This window comes from Fundulus heteroclitus, chromosome 5, assembly GCF_011125445.2.
Source record: "Fundulus heteroclitus isolate FHET01 chromosome 5, MU-UCD_Fhet_4.1, whole genome shotgun sequence".
NCBI classification, from domain to species: Eukaryota; Metazoa; Chordata; class Actinopteri; order Cyprinodontiformes; family Fundulidae; genus Fundulus; species Fundulus heteroclitus.
The window spans coordinates 6,132,601-6,155,155 of NC_046365.1; the positions used below are offsets into that span (position 1 = coordinate 6,132,601).

The 22,555-nt window shown below is 42.1% G+C and overlaps 2 protein-coding genes across 3 annotated transcripts in view; one reads left to right on the forward strand and one right to left on the reverse strand.

The window, feature by feature from the left end:
- The window catches only part of si:ch211-239f4.1 (EVI5-like protein), a 64,617-nt gene extending 58,792 nt beyond the window's left edge, over positions 1 to 5,825 (reverse strand). The window contains exon 1 of the mRNA XM_021308403.2: positions 5,403 to 5,825. The gene's annotated coding sequence lies outside the window, so the exon portion shown is untranslated. The remainder of the gene's footprint in view (positions 1 to 5,402) is intronic.
- A 5,148-nt stretch (positions 5,826 to 10,973) lies between these two features.
- Positions 10,974 to 22,377, forward strand: LOC105939787 (DExD-box helicase 39A). Of its 2 annotated transcripts, none has more exons than XM_021308400.2 (10): positions 10,974 to 11,113; positions 13,524 to 13,731; positions 13,981 to 14,108; positions 16,068 to 16,344; positions 16,430 to 16,548; positions 18,160 to 18,291; positions 18,395 to 18,504; positions 20,045 to 20,189; positions 20,336 to 20,483; positions 22,118 to 22,377. In XM_021308400.2, the coding sequence occupies exons 2-10, from the start codon at positions 13,524 to 13,526 to the stop codon at positions 22,132 to 22,134; spliced, it is 1,284 nt and encodes a 427-aa protein (XP_021164075.1). In that variant the 5' UTR covers positions 10,974 to 11,113; the 3' UTR covers positions 22,135 to 22,377. The 2 variants fall into 2 exon arrangements, with proteins under 2 accessions (XP_021164075.1, XP_035992678.1); XM_036136785.1 differs by lacking the exon at positions 10,974 to 11,113 and adding an exon at positions 11,560 to 11,584.
- Positions 22,378 to 22,555: the final 178 nt, after the last annotated feature.

The following is a 22,555-nucleotide window of genomic DNA, read 5'->3' on the forward strand; positions in this document are numbered from 1 at the left end:
CAAGGTGTTGAGGGGATCCGCTTTGGTGGCCTTAGGATTGCGTCTCTGCTATTCGCGGATGACGTGGTCCTATTGGCTTCATCAGGGCGTGATCTACAGCTCTCACTGGAGCGGTTCGCAGCCGAGTGCGAAGCGGCCGGGATGAAAATCAGTGCCTCCAAATCCGAGACCATGGTCTTGAACCGGAAAAGGGTAGAGTGCCTTCTCCGGGTTGGGGAGGATGTCCTGCCCCTAGTGGAGGAGTTCAAGTATCTTGGGGTCTTGTTCACGAATGAGGGGAAGATGGAGCGGGAGATCGACAGGCGGATTGGTGCAGCGTCTGCTGTGAAGCGGGCGCTGTACCGATCCGTTGTGGTGAAGAGAGAGCTGAGCCAAAAGGCGAAGCTCTCGATTTACCGGTCGATCTACGTTCCTACCCTCATCTATGGTCACGAGCTTTGGGTCGTAACCGAAAGAACGAGATCCCGGATACAAGCGGCTGAAATGAGTTTTCTCCGTAGTGTGTCTGGGCTCTCCCTTAGAGATAGGGTGAGGAGCTCAGTCATCCGGGGAGGACTCAGAGTAGAGCCGCTGCTCCTCCACGTCGAGAGGAGCCAGTTGAGGTGGCTCGGGCATCTGGTCAGGATGCCTCCTGGACGCCTCCCTGGAGAGGTGTTCCGGGCACGTCCCACCGGGAGGAGACCCAGGGGAAGACCCAGGACACGCTGGAGGGACTATGTCTCCCGGCTGGCCTGGGAACGCCTTGGGATTCCTCCTGAGGAGCTGGCCCAAGTGGCTGGGGAGAGGGACGTCTGGGCCTCCCTACTGAAGCTGCTACCCCCGCGACCCGACCCCGGATAAGCGGAAGACAACGGACGGACGGACGGACAAAACTTTACAAATTTGGTTTTAATTCTTACTTTTGAGAAACAAACTGTTTAGACCTTTACTGCCAGAGCGCTGTCTGCTAAAACCATCCACCACAGCTTTATCACACTGGACTGTCTCTCTGATCAACATCAAACATTCAGAGTCCCCTTATCGTTACTGTGATCATTTGCAAAAACCTAACCGTGTTATCCTGTTTTTCAGAAAATGTATTAATATCTACAAGAACAATATTTCCATGCACCTTTTTTGTTGTACCTAAACTGTCTGCATTGAGGGCAAAGTGGATGGAACCAAATCCTTGTTGTGTAAGGCACCTAGACGATTAAAATTGTTTCTGATTAATGCCTTTTTTTTATTATATTGGGTCAGAACCTTCAGTGTGCCTCCTCATGAATGAATTACAGCTAAAACGATATCATGCATTTGAAGAGGAAATGAATGCTGCAGCTGAGGACATGCGTGCCCAACATCATGATGCTGCCACCTCCATGTTTCATCATAGGAATGATAGTTTTCATCCAAAACAGGGTTTGGCGTAGGGATGCGCTGATATGAAAATTTGGGTCCATATCGACGTCTGACACTAATACTGCTGCTAGAGCCAATGAGCAATATCTATCCATACTTTAAATGTCAGATATGCAGTGCATATATTTCCCAGCGCTTTCTACACAGTGAAAATGAGGCCCCCTTGCTGTCACAGGACCACACACATATCACATGGCCAACTCCCTCCCATCCTCCTCCAAAAACACAAATGGCAAAAAGATGGAAATAAACATGAGTTATGAATATTGGCCCGGTTTTACTTATCAGACTGATCCGGATATGTTAAAAAATGACTAACATTGGCCATTGCTGATATTAATTACAGTATATTGTGCATCCCCAGTTTTGCATGGTTCAGCTTTGGTCTCATCCTCTCCTAAATTCCTGCCATTAGGACCAAATTCGTGTAATGAATGAAAAAAATCCTATTTCTGTCGACAACCTAAGCTGTGGCTCTTTGCAGCTCCCCCGGCCTCGTGGCTATTTCTATAATTCATGATTTCTGTCCCCATCCTGGCAGTTTAGGTGGATGGTTGTGTTTTGGTAGTCATGCCATATGTTTTGCATTCTCAGATGTCTTCAAAGGAAAAGCTGTATTCCCTCTGGGAATAAACTGCAGACTGGTGGAGTGAAGTGATTAATTAGGTGATTTCATAAAAGAACGATTGCCACATATTTATCAAAGTAAAGGAAGCAGAATACAAAGCTACACAATATCCTTCAGATTTTAAAGTAAAAATTGTAATGAATATGATTTTTTTTAACTCACTCCAAAACCACGCATTACTTTATGTTGCTCCATAAAGATAAAACAAAGTGAAGCTTGTGGCTGCACCAAGACCATATTTGGAAGCTTTTAAGGGGCAGGAGCACTTTTGTGAGGCACCATATCTCTGTTGTGTGTGTGGACCTGTAATGTCGGAGTCATGCTGTTAGGCTCTAATCCTCAGAACCGTCGTCGTTCGTGGCATCCAGATCAGTCCTTCGGCGTTACGACCCAAATATGTGAGTCAAGTTGAATGCAACTATTCCTGTCGCTAAAACAGATTTAGAGCGTGATAAACAGCAGCAGGCGGACAAACACTACAATGCGCTGACATATCTAGACGACGTGCCTCGTTGTGTTCAGGTTGGCCCGTCCCTCTAACATGCAGAATTATAATAACGAGGCGGCGGAGGAAAAGCTGGAGGGAGCTCACGGTGCACGGTTTTCTTTTGTTTGTGCAGGACCGTTGAATCCGATAAAGCAGAAGCTTCGAGTCATCCCTTCTCAAAAAAAGAAAGAAGCTCACCAGTATGCGAGAATCTGCTTTCTTAATGGTGAAATGTGTAACTTTTGCACAGAGAGTGGACTTTACAGATAAGCCTTAAAGTCAATCCTTACAAAGATAGGACGAGAACAGCAGTCTAAGGTACATCGTGCCGCTGGTAATGATCCAAAAGGTTGCAGTATGTATTTAGAAATAATAAAGAGAGCATGAAACCATTGAATAACTTCCCCTTCCTAAAAAAAATTTTTTTTGAGGCAAGTAAGTTTATTTGTAAAGCACATTTCAGCAACATAACAATTCAAAGTGATGAAAACATAAAAAAGTAAATGGCGCAGGCATAATAAAGGAAAGCAAAGTTAGACTACAGACTGAAATCAACGATGTTGCAGTGAAAAGGCATTTTTTTTGCAGTTCTCTGGGAGTCTGTTCCAGATTAGTGGAGCATAAAACCTGAACGCTGCTTCTCCATGTTTGGTTCTGATTCTGGGGAAGCAGAGGGGACTTAAACCTTAGAGCTGAGCGGCCTGGAAGCTTCACACAACAAATTTTATGGGTTTTGGGGCTAAGCCATTCAATGATATAAAAAACTAACAGAAGTAATTTAAAAGTCTATTCGCTGAGACACGGGGAGCCAGTGTAAGGACTTGAAGACACTGTTGCCGTAATCAGTTCGACTACAAATGCACGGATGACTTATTCAAGATCCTACTGGGAACCCTGGAAATGTTCTTCAGGTGATCGAAGACCGACTTTGTAAACTACCTCTGAAGGTCCAGGTATGAGTCAGTTCACCCAGATTGTACTAGTGACACAGAGCATTGTTGATTAAACACTTGAGCCATCACTGTAAAGCAAAAAGGGAATATGGAGAGTAATAAATTGCAGACATTAAAATTGCGATTCTATTTGTTGTTTCTTTGTAACATGGTGGGACACACGAGCAACATCTGAATAATTACGATTTCATTAATTTAGCTATGTCAGTACATTTTTTAAATTGGTTGTAATTCCACTGATTTATTTTGTCATTTATCTGTTGAACTTACATAACTTCTACTCAGAAATTTGGCTCAAAATCTGCCCCCAATAATGTATGTTTGATGTTCCACCAGTTTTACTGGGTAAGTTCTAGCTGTTTGTTTTATGGTCGCACCATAAAAAGGCATCTTGGAATGCATTAAACATACGTCATTAAAAATAATTTACATTTTAATCAAGCATATTAGCCTGTCAATGTGTTATTGAGTAGTGTTCCAGTATAATTCTAACAATATGAAATAGTTTGTATTGTTAGTGGAAATTCTGATCAAAATTAAACAGAATATTTTGGCTCAGTCAGTGATAATTCTTATTTGTTGCGTGTGGTGTCCAGCAGATGAGGTATAAACAGGTGTGATTCATAACATTTTAAAATTTGTCAAGTAAATTGTGGTGACCATTAGGCAGCAAGTGAAAAAAGCCGATGTGTTAGAAGCAGGAAAATGGAGAACCATAAGGATGTGAGTGAGCTTGATAAGGGCCAAATTGTGACGGGGAAACAACTCAGTCAGAGCCTCTCCAAAGCTAGAGCTCTCCCGTACCTGGCCCGTATGTTTCTAGTATCTAAAGTTGTCCTGGGAAGGAACTGTGGTGGTGAACTGGTGACAGGGTCAAGCCTCACTGATACACCCAGGGAGCAATAGTTGGCCAGCGTCGTCCTACCACTAAGCAAAAATTCAGTTTTTCGAGGAGAACGACTTTTGACGCATTGACTTGGTCTTTAAATTCCTCCATTCCCAATCCAATCAAGCATTCTGAGGGACGTGCTAAACAAACAACTGTGTCCCATGGAGGCTTCGGCTTACAAACTCCCAGTATTTCGAGAATCTGCAGCGCAAATCTTGCTCCCAGATACAACACCATATGTCTCAACCAGTCAGAGCTGCTCTGCAAGCAGAAGGAATACACCAGCAGACTGTTAGTCATAATGTTATGTCATATTTGTGCACTCAAAGAGTATTTTTGCGCTATTAAACATTAGCATCATTTCTGTTTAGAAATTACTGGATAAAATCTGCTTAGACACAATGTATGGAAATACGTCAATTCCATCGGTTAGGTGTTTACAGTTTGTGTGATCAGTTGGATCTTCGGCACTGTGAAAGCTGAGAGTGACTCCTGTAATCCCCTTTTTTCTTTGGGTTTAAACGAGGGAGAGCCGGTAATCTTATTGACCGGTTTGTCTGGACAACTCACTCCTTATCCCAGCTGCTGGGACCAGCAGGCCCCCATGCATGCATGCTCTGCACTGGAGTCATAGCTGGATCAACATCTGTGACAGACCCATCATGGCTACTATGGGGCTCCGAGTGGCCCCGGTTCCTAACAACAACAACAACAACACGGTTGTGTAACAACATGAAACGAGGACGGGACGTTAAGGAGAAGCTGTATCAACAAGCTGCACGACGGAACACGGTTTGCCAGCGAATGAATGGCCGGGCCGCATCCCTGTTGGCATGCAGCAACAATGACATGTTTCACCGAGATAAATGGAGCAGACGGAACCAAGAATAAACACAAGGCCGACATGAGTCATGGGTCTCTGTTTAGTTCCGTCTGTTTTCAATTGACGGGCTACAGGCTGTCAAGCTCGCGGGCCCGTTAGAGCTCCTTGAGATAATAATGACATTTCCTCTGGAAAGCAAAACCCCCCCCAAAAAAAACGCTTACCTGGGCTCAGTTCCCATAACCACCGGGGGGAGGGAGGGTGCGCTTATCGTCGCGTCCACGCCAGTCGGTCGTAACCGCTTGTTACGAGCTAATTAAGCCCTTAATAGAACACCGAGGACGAACACAGACCGACGGTCCAACGCAGTGCCATCCTCCTGCCTTCGCTCGCCCGCGAGGCAGCGCCGCGTCGCACAGCTGGTCGCGAGAGCACGGTGCACGCGACGCGGGCAGAGGGTAGTCTGGGCCGCGTTTTAGCTGGGAGGAACGTTTCCACGGGCCACCTTTAAAATAAGCATGACAGCCGTGTGATGCAGCCAGCGGCTCAACGGGGATGTGGTTATAACCGGCCCGCATCAATCACGCAGTGAATCACACAGAATGGCTGGCGTGCTGCGTCTCCGGCGAGGCGAGAGGCGAGGCGCGCCAATCAGGTTGCAGAGAGATGTCTGATTGACGTGCCTCTAACCAATGGCTGAGCCGCTCTGGCGGGAATGCCGGAGAATCACCGAGGAAGGAGCCAATCCGTGCGGAGTTTTATTCTGCGGGGAGGCGGGCCACGCAGGTGACACTGCGCTGTCGGAGAAAACGGATTTACGTGTAATCCAACTAAATGATTAGGTATGTGACAAGCATGTTACTGGCGTTAGTTTAAGTAAACTTTGCTATCTTGACCGACTAAACTCTAAATATTCGTCTATAAGAATCTATCTATCTATCTATCTATCTATCTATCTATCTATCTATCTATCTATCTATCTATCTATCTATCTATCTATCTATCTATCTATCTATCTATCTATCTATCTATCTATCTATCTCAGAAGTAGAGAAACAGAATTTCACCATAACCAGTTAGTCACATGCCGCTTCTAAAATCTCTGTCAGAAGATTTAGAACAACTATCAAATCAGTTTTCTAATAGTCAAAAAGCTTCAGAAAGCACAAACAGCTTTCCCCATGAAAACAATAAGCAATGTCTTTAACTACAATTGGCTCTATACATACACTCTGTGCAAGGTGCCACTGCTAAAGAAAGAGCATGCTGAAGATTGTTAAAATCGTGCTACAGAAAATTTGGACATGCCAGTGAAATGCTAGGAGAATAAAATCTGGACAGATGAGACTAAAGCCTAACTCTTTTAGCGTCACTGCATAAGTATATGGAGGACCAAAACTGACATAATTAAAAATTAAAGCAAATTTATATATATATATATATATATATATATATATATATATATATATATATATATATATATATATATATATATATTGTTTTTCTTTTTCCTTATACATGCACTTTCATCGAGAAAGTTTTATATTTTCTTTTTCATTTTCCTTAAACATGCGTTTTCGTCAGGGAATGTATATAATTTGTTTTGCCTATTCCTTATACAAGCCTTTGTTCTTTTTACATTTCCTCGTCTCCTCTTTTTACTTTATTGTAAGCATTTCTGCCTCATTATACAGATGAGAAGGGGGCGGTCTTACAGGGACAACTGCTCAGTATTGGTTGGTTAGCATCAGCCCTCCATAACTGGGAACTTCATGCTGCTGCCAGCAGAGGCTGCTGCTACCGACCGCTGTGACATTGGCTACCCAGGTTATCAGTGAGCTGAGGCATTTAGCAACTTGATTTGAAAACAACACTGTAATTCCAGACGTAATATCTGTCGTGCGGACGATCTGACTGAACGTGTGTTTCAATCAGCGACTCACATGGACCCAGTTGCTGGCAGGGTTGCGCCAGTCCTCCCGAAAGAAACTACAGCCCGTGCTGGGAGCTCGCATTAAGCTGGAGCAGCGGATCCAGTGGGCTCTGTCTTATTTCCAGCCATCTAGTTATGGAAATAGAGATATTGAACTTTTGCTTTAAAAAAAAAAATTTAAAAAGTGCTGTTACCTCATCGTTCAAGTAGTGGGCTATAAATGAGAATTACACTTTATTGCTCTTCCTGCTACGTGATCATAGAAGGCTGATGCTAACCAACCAATAGGGAGCAGTTGTCCCCTTAAGACCGCCCCCTCCTCATTTGTATAATGAGGCAGAAATGCATATGGCAAACTGAAAACAGGAGACGAGGAAGTGTAAAAAGAACAAGGGCTGGTATAAGGAAAAGGTAAGACTATATATATATATATATATATATATATATATATATATATATATATATATATATATATATATATATTTTTTTTTTTTTTTTTTTTTTCTCTTTTTTTTATTATGTCAGTTTTGGTCCTCCATAATTATGGTCTTGGTGAAGGTGGAGGAATAGTCTTGCTCATGAAAAAGAAGACCATCCACCTAACAACATCAGTGCTCCTGTGGCGGCTTATAGTTCCCGAGGGCTGAGTCATGCTTCCAATGACAGCACTGTAAGAGGGGACTTAGAAGCCACCACCCCCTGTTTACCAACGGGGTGATAATGAAAATAACAACTTTTACCCCTTTAAGGTTAAGGAATTTCGGACACCTGTGCTCATGGGTGTTTTACACATGCTCAGTCGTTGGTGCCATTGGAAAACAAAGTTGCCTAACCAGTTTATCACAGTCAGTCAATCAGCAATTTTAACCAATAACAGTGAAAATATTGGAACAAAAACTGTCTACAAAGCCATCACCATTAAATAACTTCAAAAGCAGCGTAATTAATAATGAAACAGGCTTTAATGACATCATTAAAACTGCAAACCCTTACATGCAGAATTCCAGCTGAAAGCCGCTCAGATGTCCATGTTTCGACGTGGAGCTTGTTGGTTTGATGTCTCTGATAAGTGGATAGCCTTATGGTTTCTGAGCAAGGAGTAGGGAGGTTGAAAGATGGCGAGTTTGGGTACCTGGGGTCAATCATCCAATGTAATGGCTAGTGCACAAAAGAGGTGAAGAAGAGCGTGTGGGCAGGATGGTGTTAACTGAGAAGAGTGTCAGGTGGTGATTTGTGACTGAGGGATAGCTGCAGGAGAGAACGAAGCTTTACACAGCTGTAAGCAAATCTGCAAGGATTTATAGTGCGGCGAGAGCAGCTCAAGATGTTAAGATCTCCACTGAGAGAGACCCAAATGGACAGGATTAGAGTTAAGTTTATCAAAAGGGCAACTCACGTTGAGCAGCTTGGAGACACAGTTAGCAGAGCGAGGTGGGAGCATTTTGGAGATATGCAGAGAGACAGCATATGCATTGGATAAGTAGTCAGTAATATGCTGACAGGAAAGAGGAAGTCCTATTTGACCTTTTGGAGAATAAATTGGATTAGTCAAAGTTCTGTTTGCACTGCTTCCCATGATTTTTTTTCACTTTTGCTTTTTGAACAAAAACATCTTCTCTTCCTGTTCTGTGTCTTTTGTTTTGTTTTCTAGGTGTGCTCCACAGTCCATTGTTAGTTAATCATCACACCTGTTTAGCATAAAGGCTTTGCGCCCTCTGTGTTTGCGCAGTGGCTGCTTTCCTTGTCTGACCTTTGTGATTTAGTTCTCCCTGAAAACACTACGGCCTTAAGATTTGTTTCTCCTGAAATTTAAACCCAAGCGTTTTACATTACCTGCTTTGCAGCGACTATTTCATTCAATACAATTTCCTCCTGCCTCATCGCACGTCAAACTCCAGCGCCTGATATGATGACTGATTGATCAGAAACAGTGAAATAAATGTGTTCTGCAAAAAATTACAATTTTTCAGATTGTGTTTGACTCAGTATTTTATATGTTTTGATGCATTTACTGTATCCATACTTGAGTGTGAATTTAAAGCTCAGGCTGCAGGCTGGCTTTAATAATGTCATTTAATAAAACCGATTAAGTAAATCTATCCTTGAATGCTTCCTATCACCTTGTTGAAGGACAATTAAGTATAAAAAATGGCTCATTGAGGTTCCACGGTTATAATTATTTAAAACATTAATATTTACAAGTTAATTTCATGAGCTTTCCACACTTATGCCAAAGGGACAGTCTACTAATATCGTATTGCCATCTAACGGACAGACCTGGTACTGCACCTTCTCACGTTTAGCTCCATCTGGATTATATTAGAATAGAACAGGATACCTTTGTTGTCATTGCATTTTGCAAGCATAGAGTACAACGAAATTTGTTTAAACAGCTCTATAGTTTAACAATATTTTAGCTACTTTAAATAAAACAGTATAATTTCGAGCAGTTTCAGCAGCAGCAACATTTTATATAACAGCAAAAACGCCTGAATTCAAATTTATAAAAAGAGAATGGAAAAGGAATGATTTTAAAACAGTCTACAACTGCATAACACAACAGTATCTAGGGTGAGAGGGGAGCAGGATGTGTTTTTGTTGTGCTGCTCAGTTTCCTAAAGTTGACGAACAGCTCCTTTATCCTCTCTGCCTTCAGTGGCAGGTACTTCTCAGAACACCAGCTGAGCAGGTTCTGTATCTCGGCTCTGCAAGCTGACTCGTTACTCTATTGTAGTATTATTTAAATGCAGGCAGTGGCTTGCAAAAGTATTCACACTCATGGGTTGGGTGTTTTTCACATTTCTATCATGCTACAATGATTTAATGGAGATGTGTGCTAGCTCAGCAATAAGAAGGGAGTAAATGTTTTTTTGTTTTTACATATTTCTTTACACAGAAAAATCTAAATTGTGTGGCATGGATTTATGTTTGGTGACTCTTTACCATGATGCTCAAAAAGTAAAGAAATAGGTGACTTAAAAACACAATTTGATTTCAGAATAGATCCAGCTGTTCTGTGAAGGTCTCCATAGTTTGTTAGAGAAGATGAACATAATTGAGAAGACCAAGGAACAAAGCAGACAGGTCAGGGAGACAGATTTGAAACGTTTTAGATGGAGACCTTCATCTCCCAAATGATATGTCTGCTGACCAGTGAGGGAACAAAGGAGACGATTGAGTATTGTGTTCACAGGCAGTTGTAATGAAAAACTGTTCCTGTAATGTCAGGGATGCAAGTCTTCTGAAAGTTTGCGCAGTGATTGGCTGCATTTCATGTAATGTGAATTCCAATCTGAGTCGAATTTCAGGTGGGTTAATGAAGTTATTGTGCGGAGAAAAACAAGTCTGGTATTTTGAAACAATGATTTGATATTACCTAATGTGTCCCAATTTTCATTTTCAAAATAAAGCTGTATTTTTTTGGACTCACAAATGCAGTTAAAACAAATCAAACTGCATTTCCATTTTCTTCTCCAAGACTGCCAATTGTGGTTAATCACCAAATTGTCTTTTTTTTAAAGAAGAAAACTAACAATTACGTGAGGAAGTGCTGCTAAATTAGGAGTTTAAAAAATTTATCAAAAGTACACGTTTTTGTATTTGTAAAAAAAGAAATGGTAACTCCTGAAAAACTAGAAACCTTCCTCAACAAGAGGAGGGTCCGTAGATGCTCCCTCTTGAGAAGATGGACAAAAAGTTAGGAATAACGTTTTTTTTTTTTTTTTAAAGGAATAAAGGTTTTTTCACGATGAATTCATCGTGTAAATGCAGTGAGAGATAATATGCAAGGTGTTAAGAAGCTGTCGTCTAAAATCGGGATGAAATTTATTGTAGCGTATACTGTGGTTCGGTCATTAAAGCGCCCTCTGTTGACTCCATTCCAAAATTCGGAGGCGTACGCGAACGCAGCATTTTGTCGTCCGTCCACTGTCTCGTGAAGACTTAGCTGTTAGCTAGCACGTTGGTTGACGCTAAATAACAGCAGCGGAGAACAGAAACAAGGTAACGCATGTTCTTACTTTTCCACGACACACCTGTAGCCGTGTGTAAACCCCACTAAAGAGGGGCCTTTTCCGGCTGAATCAGGCATCTCATGTTTAACATTTGTTTTGCTAACCGACATGTTTGTCGCATCAACGTTAGACTGATCCATTTCGGGACTGCCGTGCGGTGTTTAGCTAAACTTAGCAGCGGTCGGGGTGAGGAGTTATGTTTCTTAAATGTGTCGACATAAAGTCGCCCGCATTTCGCTTGGTAACGTCGCAGTCTGCCTGGTGTGCTGGGCGCGATGCTCGTCTCTGCTAGCACGCTAACCAGTCTGGATGAATGAAGGAGAAGGACGCCATTGTTTTTGCGTCTGTCAACTCACGTCAGCGCGTCCACGCGCCCGCAGCTATTAAACCCTTTTTACGGCGAAATACATCGAATCAGTCAAACTATTTGGCGGTGGATACACGGAAGGTGTCGTCATAGGTATTATCCCAACATTTGGTAGATTTTTTTTTTTTTGCGGCGGTCCAGGGCCTGCTGTATTTAGCCGGGCTAACTTGCTTCTAACGAAACATCATTGAAACTTAGGGTTCCGCTCTTACTGCGTCAGAAAGCGCCATAAAATCTCCTAGTCTTTAAATAAATTAAATCGGTGCCATCGCGAGTGCGCACCGAGCAGGCGTAACATTACGACCCGTAGCGGCTTTGTCTTGATTACACCCCCTTTTTTTAGCGATCCCTATCAGATCCGTTTAAGCGAGATCGGGCCTTCGTGGATCGGACTCGTTTGTCCTGCATTTTAAACCATTCCCGAACCACGTGTGTTTTGTGCTAGAGGTCCATACCCAGCAAAAAGGACCCCGATTGGTCTACAGCTGTGGATCCCCAGGTATCCGGACACCATTTCTCTCAGAACCAGAGTTAACCCTTTCGGTAATTCGTGCTGTTATCTGGACCACACGGGCCAGCGATCGCTCTCATTGTGGGTCAGTGGGCCTGAGTTTTAGGTGCACAGCTGTTCCTTTCTTGGACCTGGTAGACGCTGTCCGGTACTACAGCCCAATAACACCCCCCACAAGAGCTGAAGCATAGATGTTCCGATCCAGTCGTTCAGCCCGGCCCTTTTTAAACTTGGTCAAATTCTTCCAATTTGTTTTCTATTTCCAGTGCATCAACTTTGCTGTAGAGAAAACTTGGACTTATTTTATTGACAGTACTGATGGCGTTTACTGAGGAACTAGTTCTGGTTATTTAAAGCTCAAAAATATACTTATATAATAATTATATAATTTTATATTGGGCCATATTGGCATCATGAAGTCATTAAAAGGGCTTGTTGCACCGGTATAGAGGACACTTTCGATTTCGAGTTCACATACCAATGTAAATTATTTTACAGTAACATAAAATTAGCACCCTTAAGCCCAATTTAAACAGCTTATCTGCAAAAAAACGTTGATATTGGAGTGAGTCACACTTTAAAGTTTCGTCGTTCTGCATCACTTTTTCTCTTTTTGGACATTTCTGGGTTTTAATGTGTTGTGGAAAAGCTGACATCTAGTGGCAGGAGGTTGTTACTACACAGTGAAAATTTTAACGTTCGCTACAGCAGGTCTTAGATCTTTTATACACTTTATAAGGATATATGCCTCTACTTTATGACACAATATGCCTTTTTTGGCTCTTGAGGGCCGGATAAATTGCCTTGACGGGCCGGATTCAGGCCTTGAGTTTAATATGTAATTTAAATTTTCTGGAGGCGTGAACCTTGGTTGGACCATTGCAATCCCAGTTTTTCCCCCTTTAAAGTTTCTACAGTGCTTTGGATGCTGGTGGATGACCCAACCTCAGCTGTTGGCACCACCTTTCACTCACATCTGAACTGGTAACCGGTTCTGTGGCTACTAAACGAGCCCCAATCACCAGCCCTCCACCTCCATGTTTGATCGTTGGGTTTAGGCTGTGGATCTGTTGTTATGGTTTTCTTCAAACATTGTTCAGGATGCCTCGTGGCTACTTTTGGAGCCAGCCATGCTGCTATGTTCCTTTTTATTGAAAGGAAGCCATAATTCTTCGGCATTTTCTACTTCTAGTCATGAACTTTCCAGGTTTCTGTTTGCATATTTGATGTTAGTCTCAAAAGTATCTGTAGAGTCTTCCTTATTAAAAAAGGAAACGATAGGCAAATCTCTAAGGTCATTGTAAAATTTAAAAATAATGTGGTGTGTTTTTTTTTTTTTTTTTTTTTTTTTTTTTTCTACCTGGGTGTAATGCTGTTTTAGGATTTCCCAGATAAAATTCGGATTAATTTAGTTTTTTTGGTGCAAAACGTCGCGATGTTCGTCTGAAATAGACGTGTCCATTCAGAGCGAGAAATGCAAACACATCGATTTTCCCCCTTTTTGATCTAATTGTTACCCAGATGGCAGAGAATGACGTTGAGAGTGAACTTCTGGACTACGAGGAGGACGAGGAGCCCCAGGGACTCCCAGAGAGCGGCACCCCCGCCAACAAGAAGGAGGTGAAAGGGTCCTATGTGTCCATCCACAGCTCGGGCTTCAGAGACTTCCTCCTCAAACCAGAGCTGCTCCGTGCCATTGTTGACTGTGGCTTTGAACATCCCTCAGAAGGTGACTAATAGTTCTTGAAGCAATTGGTTTAAATATTAGATGAAATACCACCAAATGCATTAAAACAGATATTAGCTAACAAGCAGAGGAATAGCAGCTTAATCAGTTAGGTTCAATTAAACAAAAAACCTCCCTTAAGAGGATGTTTTTTCTAGTTTCTGCGGCGGTTTGGGTTGTAATGCAGTGTATTTTATCTGTGTGATGTCTATAGATGTCTTATTAATTGTTTGCCATATGCTTCATTTTTAGTTCAACATGAGTGTATTCCTCAAGCGATCCTTGGCATGGATATCCTGTGTCAGGCCAAGTCTGGGATGGGAAAGACGGCCGTGTTTGTGTTGGCCACTCTGCAGCAAATTGAACCTGTGGACGGCCAGGTCAGTCGGTCATTAAACACTGAATGAAATCCATGAGTCAGCAAACGGGATTTTTCTCTGTATAGATAACCTTTAAAGTCATTTTGTTTTTGCCAAACCTGCCCTGATCACAGGGTCAGGGCAGGTTTGTAAAGCTTTGACATACAATACCAGTTCTGGCCAATCACGGTTTCTCTTTAAAGGGGACATATCATGCAAAATCCACTTTTTTTAGCCCTTAAATACATTTTGGTGTGTGCTTGGAGTCGCTAGGAATGCAGAAAATTGGAATTTAGGATGTTTAAGATATCTATATATTCTGTTTGGATCATATTTTATATATGGTAGCAATATCAAGCCGTACATTTCAGTACTGGGGGAATGTGGGGGTAAAGTAACGAACAAGTCAGACCAAAGTGTTGCAGTTCCACCTTATATAGAGTACAAATGAATGATTTCAATGTGAAAAACAAGTGAAAAGCATGACGTGTCCCGTTTAAAGGCTATAAATAACAGGGTTATCTAGGAGAATCCATAATAGACAAAGGTTGAAAGCTCATAAAGCCAAAGTGGAGCGACGTAATGCTTTCAGCCTTGTTGGTATCTGATGAAGTGGAGTCTGGGTAAAACCCCTGACTTGATTTTTTTTAAAACCTCACAGAAAACCTTCAGTGATGTCAAGTTATGGAAAAACAGCCAACTAAGATTCTTCTGCCCACAGTAACGATGTCTAGGCCTGTCACAATAACAAACTTTGCTGGATGATAGTTTTCGAAAAATGACTGCGATAAATCATATTATTCTCATTTGGAGACCTTTTTCAACTAATATGATAACGGCATAATAACGTATATCCTCTCGACCTACCGGCTCAGGCAAATTAAGTGGGTGGGGTTGTTTGGTTTAAATCCAAAAATCCCCAATTTCATTTATTTAGTACTGAAAACGGTTTGCTATCCCATTTAAGAGAGAGGAGATGGACACACAAGGGGAAATAAGCAAGCACGCGCTTATCTATCATGTGAATAAAATTTATCAAATTTGACGACCTTGTAGAATTTAAAATGGCTCAATTTATGTTCAAGGTATCAAAGAAGTTGTTACCTGAGCACATACAGAGCACGTTTTCTGAAAGAGAAGGGGGGTATAACTTAAGGGGTCACTCAATCTTCAAGATCCGCAATTTTAGAACAACAAGGAAAAGCTTCTGTATTTCAATTAAAGGTGTAAAGTTATGGAATAAGTTACATGAAGATTTAAAACAAAGCAATAGTTTAACACAATTCAAAAGAAGGTACAAAGAGGTAATTTTCAATAGATATACACATGGGGACAGAAAGCAATAAGGTGTGTATTGAAGATAATAACTTGGTGTAAGGGTTTAGAAAGATAAACCAGCATAAAATGGGAAAATGTATAGGTAAATATTAGTAACTGTTACTTCAAACTGCCACTTTGATTTTGATTTTTTTTTTTCTAATGACAGTAGAACTCTAAAGTCTCAAGTGTTTAGGGGTAGGAGTTTATAAGTTCTCACTTCTTCCTACCCCGTTTTGAGCATGACATGTTAACTGAAACAAAAATCTGTATTTTCTCTTCTTTCTTATGCACTTCTTGTTACTGTGCACTATTTTATTTTTATATTTGTATCATGTTCGAATAAATAAATAAATAAATATCAGCTGACTTATCGATTATGAAGACAGGCCTAGCGATGTCCACATCAAATAGCGTTGTGGTGGTTTCTTGCTGCAGTTCTAGTTTTTGGTGACGCCCTGTTGACCATTGGCGGTTAAAGTCTGCTGGAACGTTTTTGCTCACCTTTTCTGTCAGACAAAGAAACAAACGTTGCTCATCCGAAGAAAAAAAACTCCACCTTGTGTAGCACCCAGTGTCTGTCAGGCATATTTACATTACTATACACGACCATGTGAAGAGGTGGCAGCTCTAAAATCAACATTCTCTACCCGTATGCGCCAGGTGTCTGTTCTTGTGATGTGCCACACCCGAGAACTGGCCTTCCAGATCAGCAAAGAGTACGAGCGCTTCTCCAAGTACATGCCCAGCGTCAAGGTGTCGGTGTTCTTCGGCGGCATGGCCATCAAGAAGGACGAGGACGTGTTGAAGAAGAACTGCCCCCACATCGTGGTAGGAACCCCGGGCCGTACGCTGGCCCTCATCCGGAACAAGACCCTCAGCGTGAAGAACATCAAGCACTTTGTGCTGGACGAGTGCGATAAGATGCTGGAGACGCTGGGTGAGTTACAGGCATCAGTGTGAAATAAAGAGGAAACTCGTTAGAAACGCGTCAGAAACTCTTTGGATGTGTTTTGTCCCTTCAGACATGAGGCATGACGTGCAGGAAATCTTCAGACTGACCCCTCACGAGAAGCAGGTCATGATGTTCAGCGCCACACTGAGCAAGGAGATCCGCCCCGTCTGCCGCAAGTTCATGCAGGATGTAAGTTCTGACTGAGGGTAAAAATGGGTTTAAGTCAACCAATGAGATCAACCTTTTATTCTGCTTACGTACCAGTCTGCCTTTTCCAATAGGACAGCTCTTAATAAAATTATCAGAGAGATCTTGGACCATTATTCTTATCTAGATCATCCACAGTCCTAGATCCTTTTGGATTTTTTCATTTCAGCTCATTCCACAGATCATCCATAGCATTTAGGATTGGGAGTGGAAATGGACAAGGAGGAAAGTTTATTATTTATTTTGTCTGCCAATCCATTTCTGTCTTGATTTGGATCATTTTTCTGCTGAGGGACTCACAGATCATCTATTTCGGTTCGCGTGGATCTAGTGGATCTAATGGAAACTTGGTGACCCCCCAAGATGTTACTTTGCTTCAGCTCTCCTAACAGTGAGCTTTGGAGACCTTTTCCCCTTACCACCCTGCAGGCTGTGTAATTACGTTCAAGGCGGATTGTTTTCTTAATTTTAAAGTGCGAGAACATCCTACTGCAATGAACAACATCAGCCAACCTTTATCTTGCACACCTTTACCAAAGGAGCCGAGGTATATTTCTTTGATTAATGAAAATACGGACTTGTGTTTGAAACCTGTGCTGCTGTTGGAAATGTGTAAATGGCAGGGCTGGACGATGTAGAAAAAAAGCATGTCTATAAAATATAAATCATATTGATTGATATCGATAATCATCAACAAAACATATATTTTAAGTGCAGCCCTGGCCATTTTTTGCTGTTGCTTAGCAACCTATTTTTAGTTGCATAACACACAATGAATTCAAACTCAACCCTTTATTCAACCAACTTTTTACCAAAACTGTAAGTTTTTAAAAAAATAAGAACGTGTGCTCTCTGAACTCTTTGAAGGGGGCGGGGTTTTCCTGGGTCTCCGTTTCTGATTGGTTGAGAGGATGTAGCAACTGCAAAAGGAAGGAAAACTTGTTGTATTGAACTTTTTATTGAGCCTCTTTTTTTTCTATCATCGATGGATATAATTGAATTATTGTCCAGCCCTAGTATATAGTTAAAACAAAGTAGACGGATTATTTAAAAAAAATGTTTTCTTTAGAAACAGGCAACAGTAAAACATTTAAACGGATTGGGCAACAGTTGATCATTATTGTTACTACAGAAAGTTCCATGTTTCGTTTAGAAAATCTTTATTTAGACATATCTTCAAGATGTAACATCCAGGTTTTATTGAGTGTGCATCTTAGCTGATTTAATTTCTTTTATCTGTTGACAGTAATGATATTTGGGTGTTCCGCCTGCTGTCCTCATACGTCGTACTCTGTGATATGGGTACCATGTTGCTGGCAGCAAAGTCCCCTTTAGCTTTGCCCACTTGTGGCTGTCAGTGTCATAAGTGGCCATTTCAGAGGGGCAGAGTGAACCTCCTGAGACGCTCCGGCGTGGCCCTGGCCACTGATGCCATGGCTGTGCTGACGTTCAGGAGAACAGCCACAGTGGGTCTCCAGGAAGATTTTCTCACGAGACCCATGGGGAACGTTTTAGCTTTTCATGCGTTTCCAACCTCTAAAGCAGTTCGCGTCGATGCAGCTAATGTGGGTCGTTTTCTGTCCCACCGCGCAGCCCATGGAAGTGTTCGTGGACGATGAGACCAAGCTGACGCTGCACGGCTTACAGCAGTATTACTGCAAGCTGAAGGACAGCGAGAAGAACAGGAAGCTCTTTGACCTCCTCGATGTGCTCGAGTTCAACCAGGTATATCCGATAAATGTTAGAAAAATCAAAAGCCCTCTCTTACTTTTCTGACTAAAACTATGAAGAGGTTTAGAAGTGACGATTTGCCTCTGGCTCCTGACAGGTGGTGATCTTTGTGAAGTCTGTGAATCGGTGCGTTGCTCTGTCCCAGCTGCTGGTGGAGCAGAACTTCCCTGCTATTGCCATCCACAGGGGGATGGCCCAGGAGGAGAGGTGAGTGGCAGTTATCTGCTGCCCATTGAGCAGCTTTCCTCACAGTGCTGAGAAGCTTAAATATGAATGAATCCATTTGTGAGGTTTCAGCAGTTCAGGCCCTGCTCCTGTAGCGGCTGGCTGCAGGTGGAACGTGTGCGTCCTGCTGTACGTCTGCATGGAGAACCTGAGCCGTTAGCACAAACAGCCCCTTAGCTTCCCTTTGGAACAAAATAGATGAGCTCCAGGCCTCCATCTTCATACGGACAGAATGCATGTGTGTTGGCCTTAACCTTTCAAATAGCGACTGTGATTGGGATGTAGAGGTCTGTGCGTTACAGCAGGGACAGTGACGTCACAGGGAAATCCCAACGAAGCAGTGTTTGCACGTATGGAGCAACAATGCCAAAGTCCCAGAGACGGCTGATATGGAAGAGTTGTCTGGGTCAGTCTGACCTTTTTACCTCCCCAGAAAGTTCCTTCTGACTTCTGTTTTTATTTTATTTCTACATTCAACCCAAAGCCAAACGCAGCTCGCCTCTTAGCCGGTCCACTGAGAGAATACAACTCCTGTCCCCTGATGGTCTCTGTACTCTGAGGTCTTTTCTAAGTCATTTTTATCAGTTCCTTACCTGACCAACTTGTTACACTTGATCAAATCTGTTGAGGACAAGCTCTCTACAGTTTGCCTACAGGTGTGATAAAGGGGTTGAAGATACAGTCCTTATTTTTAGCTTAACTTTTAAGCACAATGGTTATCATGGGCACGTGCTGTTTTTATAACCTTCTGCTGTTAAAACCAGCCCACCATATTAGTTTGTCTATTACTATTGACTAACTTAAACCTGTCCTGCTGTTGTTAGATGGGTTTTAGATTTTCTTGTTGACGGCTAGCAGCCTATGGCAGGGTGATATGATGCATTTTCCTCCACTGGTGGCCCTCAGGGCTGCGTTCTCGCCCCCTTCTCGTACATCCTGTGCACTAACAATTACAGCAGTCACTACAGGAGGACTCACCTGGTCAGGTGGTGGAGGATTTTATTGTGTTTGGACATTTCATTAAAACCAGTTGTCACCAAAACCAAACATGTTTCTAGAATTTAAGAGGGAAGTCAAGTTCTCCACCTTTAGTTCTGTATAAGGGGAACCAGTGGCATGTGTTGAGCGTTATAAATACTCGGGTGTTGTCATGGACAAGAAGCTGACATTCAGTGAAGATTCTGAAAAGATCAGCATAAAAAAGCTACATCAAAGATTTCCCTTTCTGCACATATTAAAAGTTGTGTAAAAAGTTGACCATGTTGTTCGATTCCATGATAAATTGTCCCGCTATTTCAGCAGCTCTGGCCTAAAGCAAGGAGTAGTAAGAGGAAAAACTCTTTCTTCTGTTATCCAGATGGATTCCTAATCTGATTGGCTGTGACTGCTTTGTCATTTTAGTCTGATCACATTTTTAATTGACATTTGTTCTGATATTTTCCCTGGAGGTTTACTGTTGTTGCCAGTGTTGTGGAGCGATAGAAACGTTACAGTGATACTGACTCTTCCCACATCTCTCCAGGTTATCCCGATATCAGCAGTTTAAAGACTTCCAGAGGAGGATCCTGGTGGCCACCAACCTGTTCGGCCGAGGCATGGACATCGAGAGGGTCAACATTGTCTTCAACTACGACATGCCTGAGGATTCTGACACATACCTTCACAGAGTCAGTTCACATTTAAAAGAATTTGCCTATGATAACAGCTGCTGTAGTTGGGGTTAGCAAAGATTTGGAGCTAGGTTATCCGCTGGTTGTGTTTATCTGCTGCCGAGTGTCTTTTGAGCCCTTATTTTTTTTCCTCTTAACACCAGGTGGCCCGTGCAGGCCGGTTTGGAACCAAAGGCCTGGCCATCACCTTTGTTTCAGACGAAGCCGACGCCAAGACCCTGAACGAAGTCCAAGATCGCTTCGAGGTCAATGTAGCCGAGCTACCTGACGAGATCGACATCTCCTCCTACAGTAAGTTTCAACCGTGCCGGCATGGGCCGCTGCGTGGGTTAGAGGAGGTTCTTATTCAGCATCTGTAGTTTAGCATATGCTCAATCGCTGGGGCCTCATTGTACAATGTGACACGTATAAAACCGTGCGTAGGCATGTTACCGCACAGCTTTCCTTTGCACATCCTAACTTAAAAACGCCCAGTAATAAATATGCAAAGTAGTGTAAAATAGCTAGAAGGCACCCACCAAAAAAAGGGAGGTTCACAGAATGTGAAATGAAGGTAATAGCATTGGAGGTGAAGGAAAGATGTCCAATTTTATTTGGCATTCATTCTTCTGGAATCAGAAATAAAATGAAAGAAGTGGCATGGCGGAAGGTGGCGAATGCCGTAAACGTGGCAGGAGCAGAAAGCAGGTGTGTGGCTGCTGGACGTCCTCTTTGACATCCAACATCAAAGTGGACGATGTTGTCTAAAGGAAACTATTCCTTTAGACATGCTCAATAGGACTGAGCATGTGCTAAATTACTATTCTGTTGTCTAAAGGAAACTTGTTAAACCAGGCTAACTGGTCAATCAGCTCCCTCTGACCGCTTCCATCGGCGATGTCCTCCAGCAGCGCCAACATGGCCGTCATTACGCAGCTCCCTGTGGACGTGTGGCTGTCTCCAACTTAGGTTTCATCACGACTGACTTGTTAAGAATTAATCTGCTGATCCAACACCATTTTATTCTCTGTGAGAATGAAAGAGTCCCTTAGATGACTTACAGGGATTTGATGCTCCTGGGTGCACACACTGATGTGCATTTATATCTACACAGGACAAACGCAGAGGAATATTTCCATCATTTTTAGGTTTACATATGAGGCTTAATGTGATTCAGTTGCTTTGTATGGGTTTAAGACCTAAAAGGTCAAACTCATGAAAAACCATCAGATTTGATGCTCCTGAAATTCGTTAAAGCTGAATGGAGCTATATTTCAGTGTATTTTGCTGAGTTTTAGTACTTTGTGGTTTATTTTCGTTTGCGTGGATTACCGCACACTTTCACACATTCATCTTTATGCATCCCGAGTTAGATTAAAAACATTGTGCCGCAGGTTTTTTGTGCGAAGACGCACTTTATACACGAGGCCCCGGTGATCAAACACTAGTTTTGTGGTAACATGTAAACATTGAGATTTAAAATACATTTAAATAGTATTCACAAGCTGCTTAAGCATTTTCTGATTTTGAGAAAGGGGGGGGGGGGGTGACTTTCAAAATGGGTTTCAGGTTTCTCCTAGAAAACAAAATCTGAAAGGTGGAATGGTATTTATCACCCCCATACCGTGTTGCGTCTGAATAAAAAGCAGTTGATTTGAATTTTTAGTTTTTTGACTGATTGAGGCGTTAGCATGAGAAAACTTGGAAAAATTTGAAAGGCATGCCAGTATTTTTCAACGGCATGCCTTCCTTTCAGGTATGTTAACCTGTGGTCTCTCACTGTGGAGACGCCAATGGAGGTTACAGAAATGATGTTTGCTGTGTAGAAATTAAAGTGTGTTTCTTTTGTGATGTCAGTAACTTGGTAAAATGTCCAGAGTAGACGGACATGCACATTTATCTTTTAGACTTTTCATTTTCTAATCTTGTCATTTCTGTTCTTGCAGTCGAACAGTCCAGATGAGTGTGTGGTCTGCGACCAGCGAAGACTGTATCTGACGACTGTTGCTGTGATGTTGTCTGGAGGGGAAGAAAAACCCATATTTGTTCAAATATACCCTACCCAACATAAAAGTAGAGTTCATAAGGCATTTTTTTTTTTTAAACTTTCCTCATGTCTTGCAGAGTGCTTGTTTTAGTGTTTTCCTTGTTGAAACCATATTTTCAAAATATTGTTTTGATTAAATAAATACGTTTTTTTAACTTACTTGTTGAATTGAGTGTTGCATAATCACAAATATTAAAGTATTTTAGAAAGTTATTTAGACTGTTTTATCAGTTTGATAGCTGAATCCACCACTAGAGGGCGCCATAGTTTGGACAGGCACAAGGATTAAAAAACAGAACTAATAGCACCACTTATTCACTAAGAGCCTTTAGTTCTG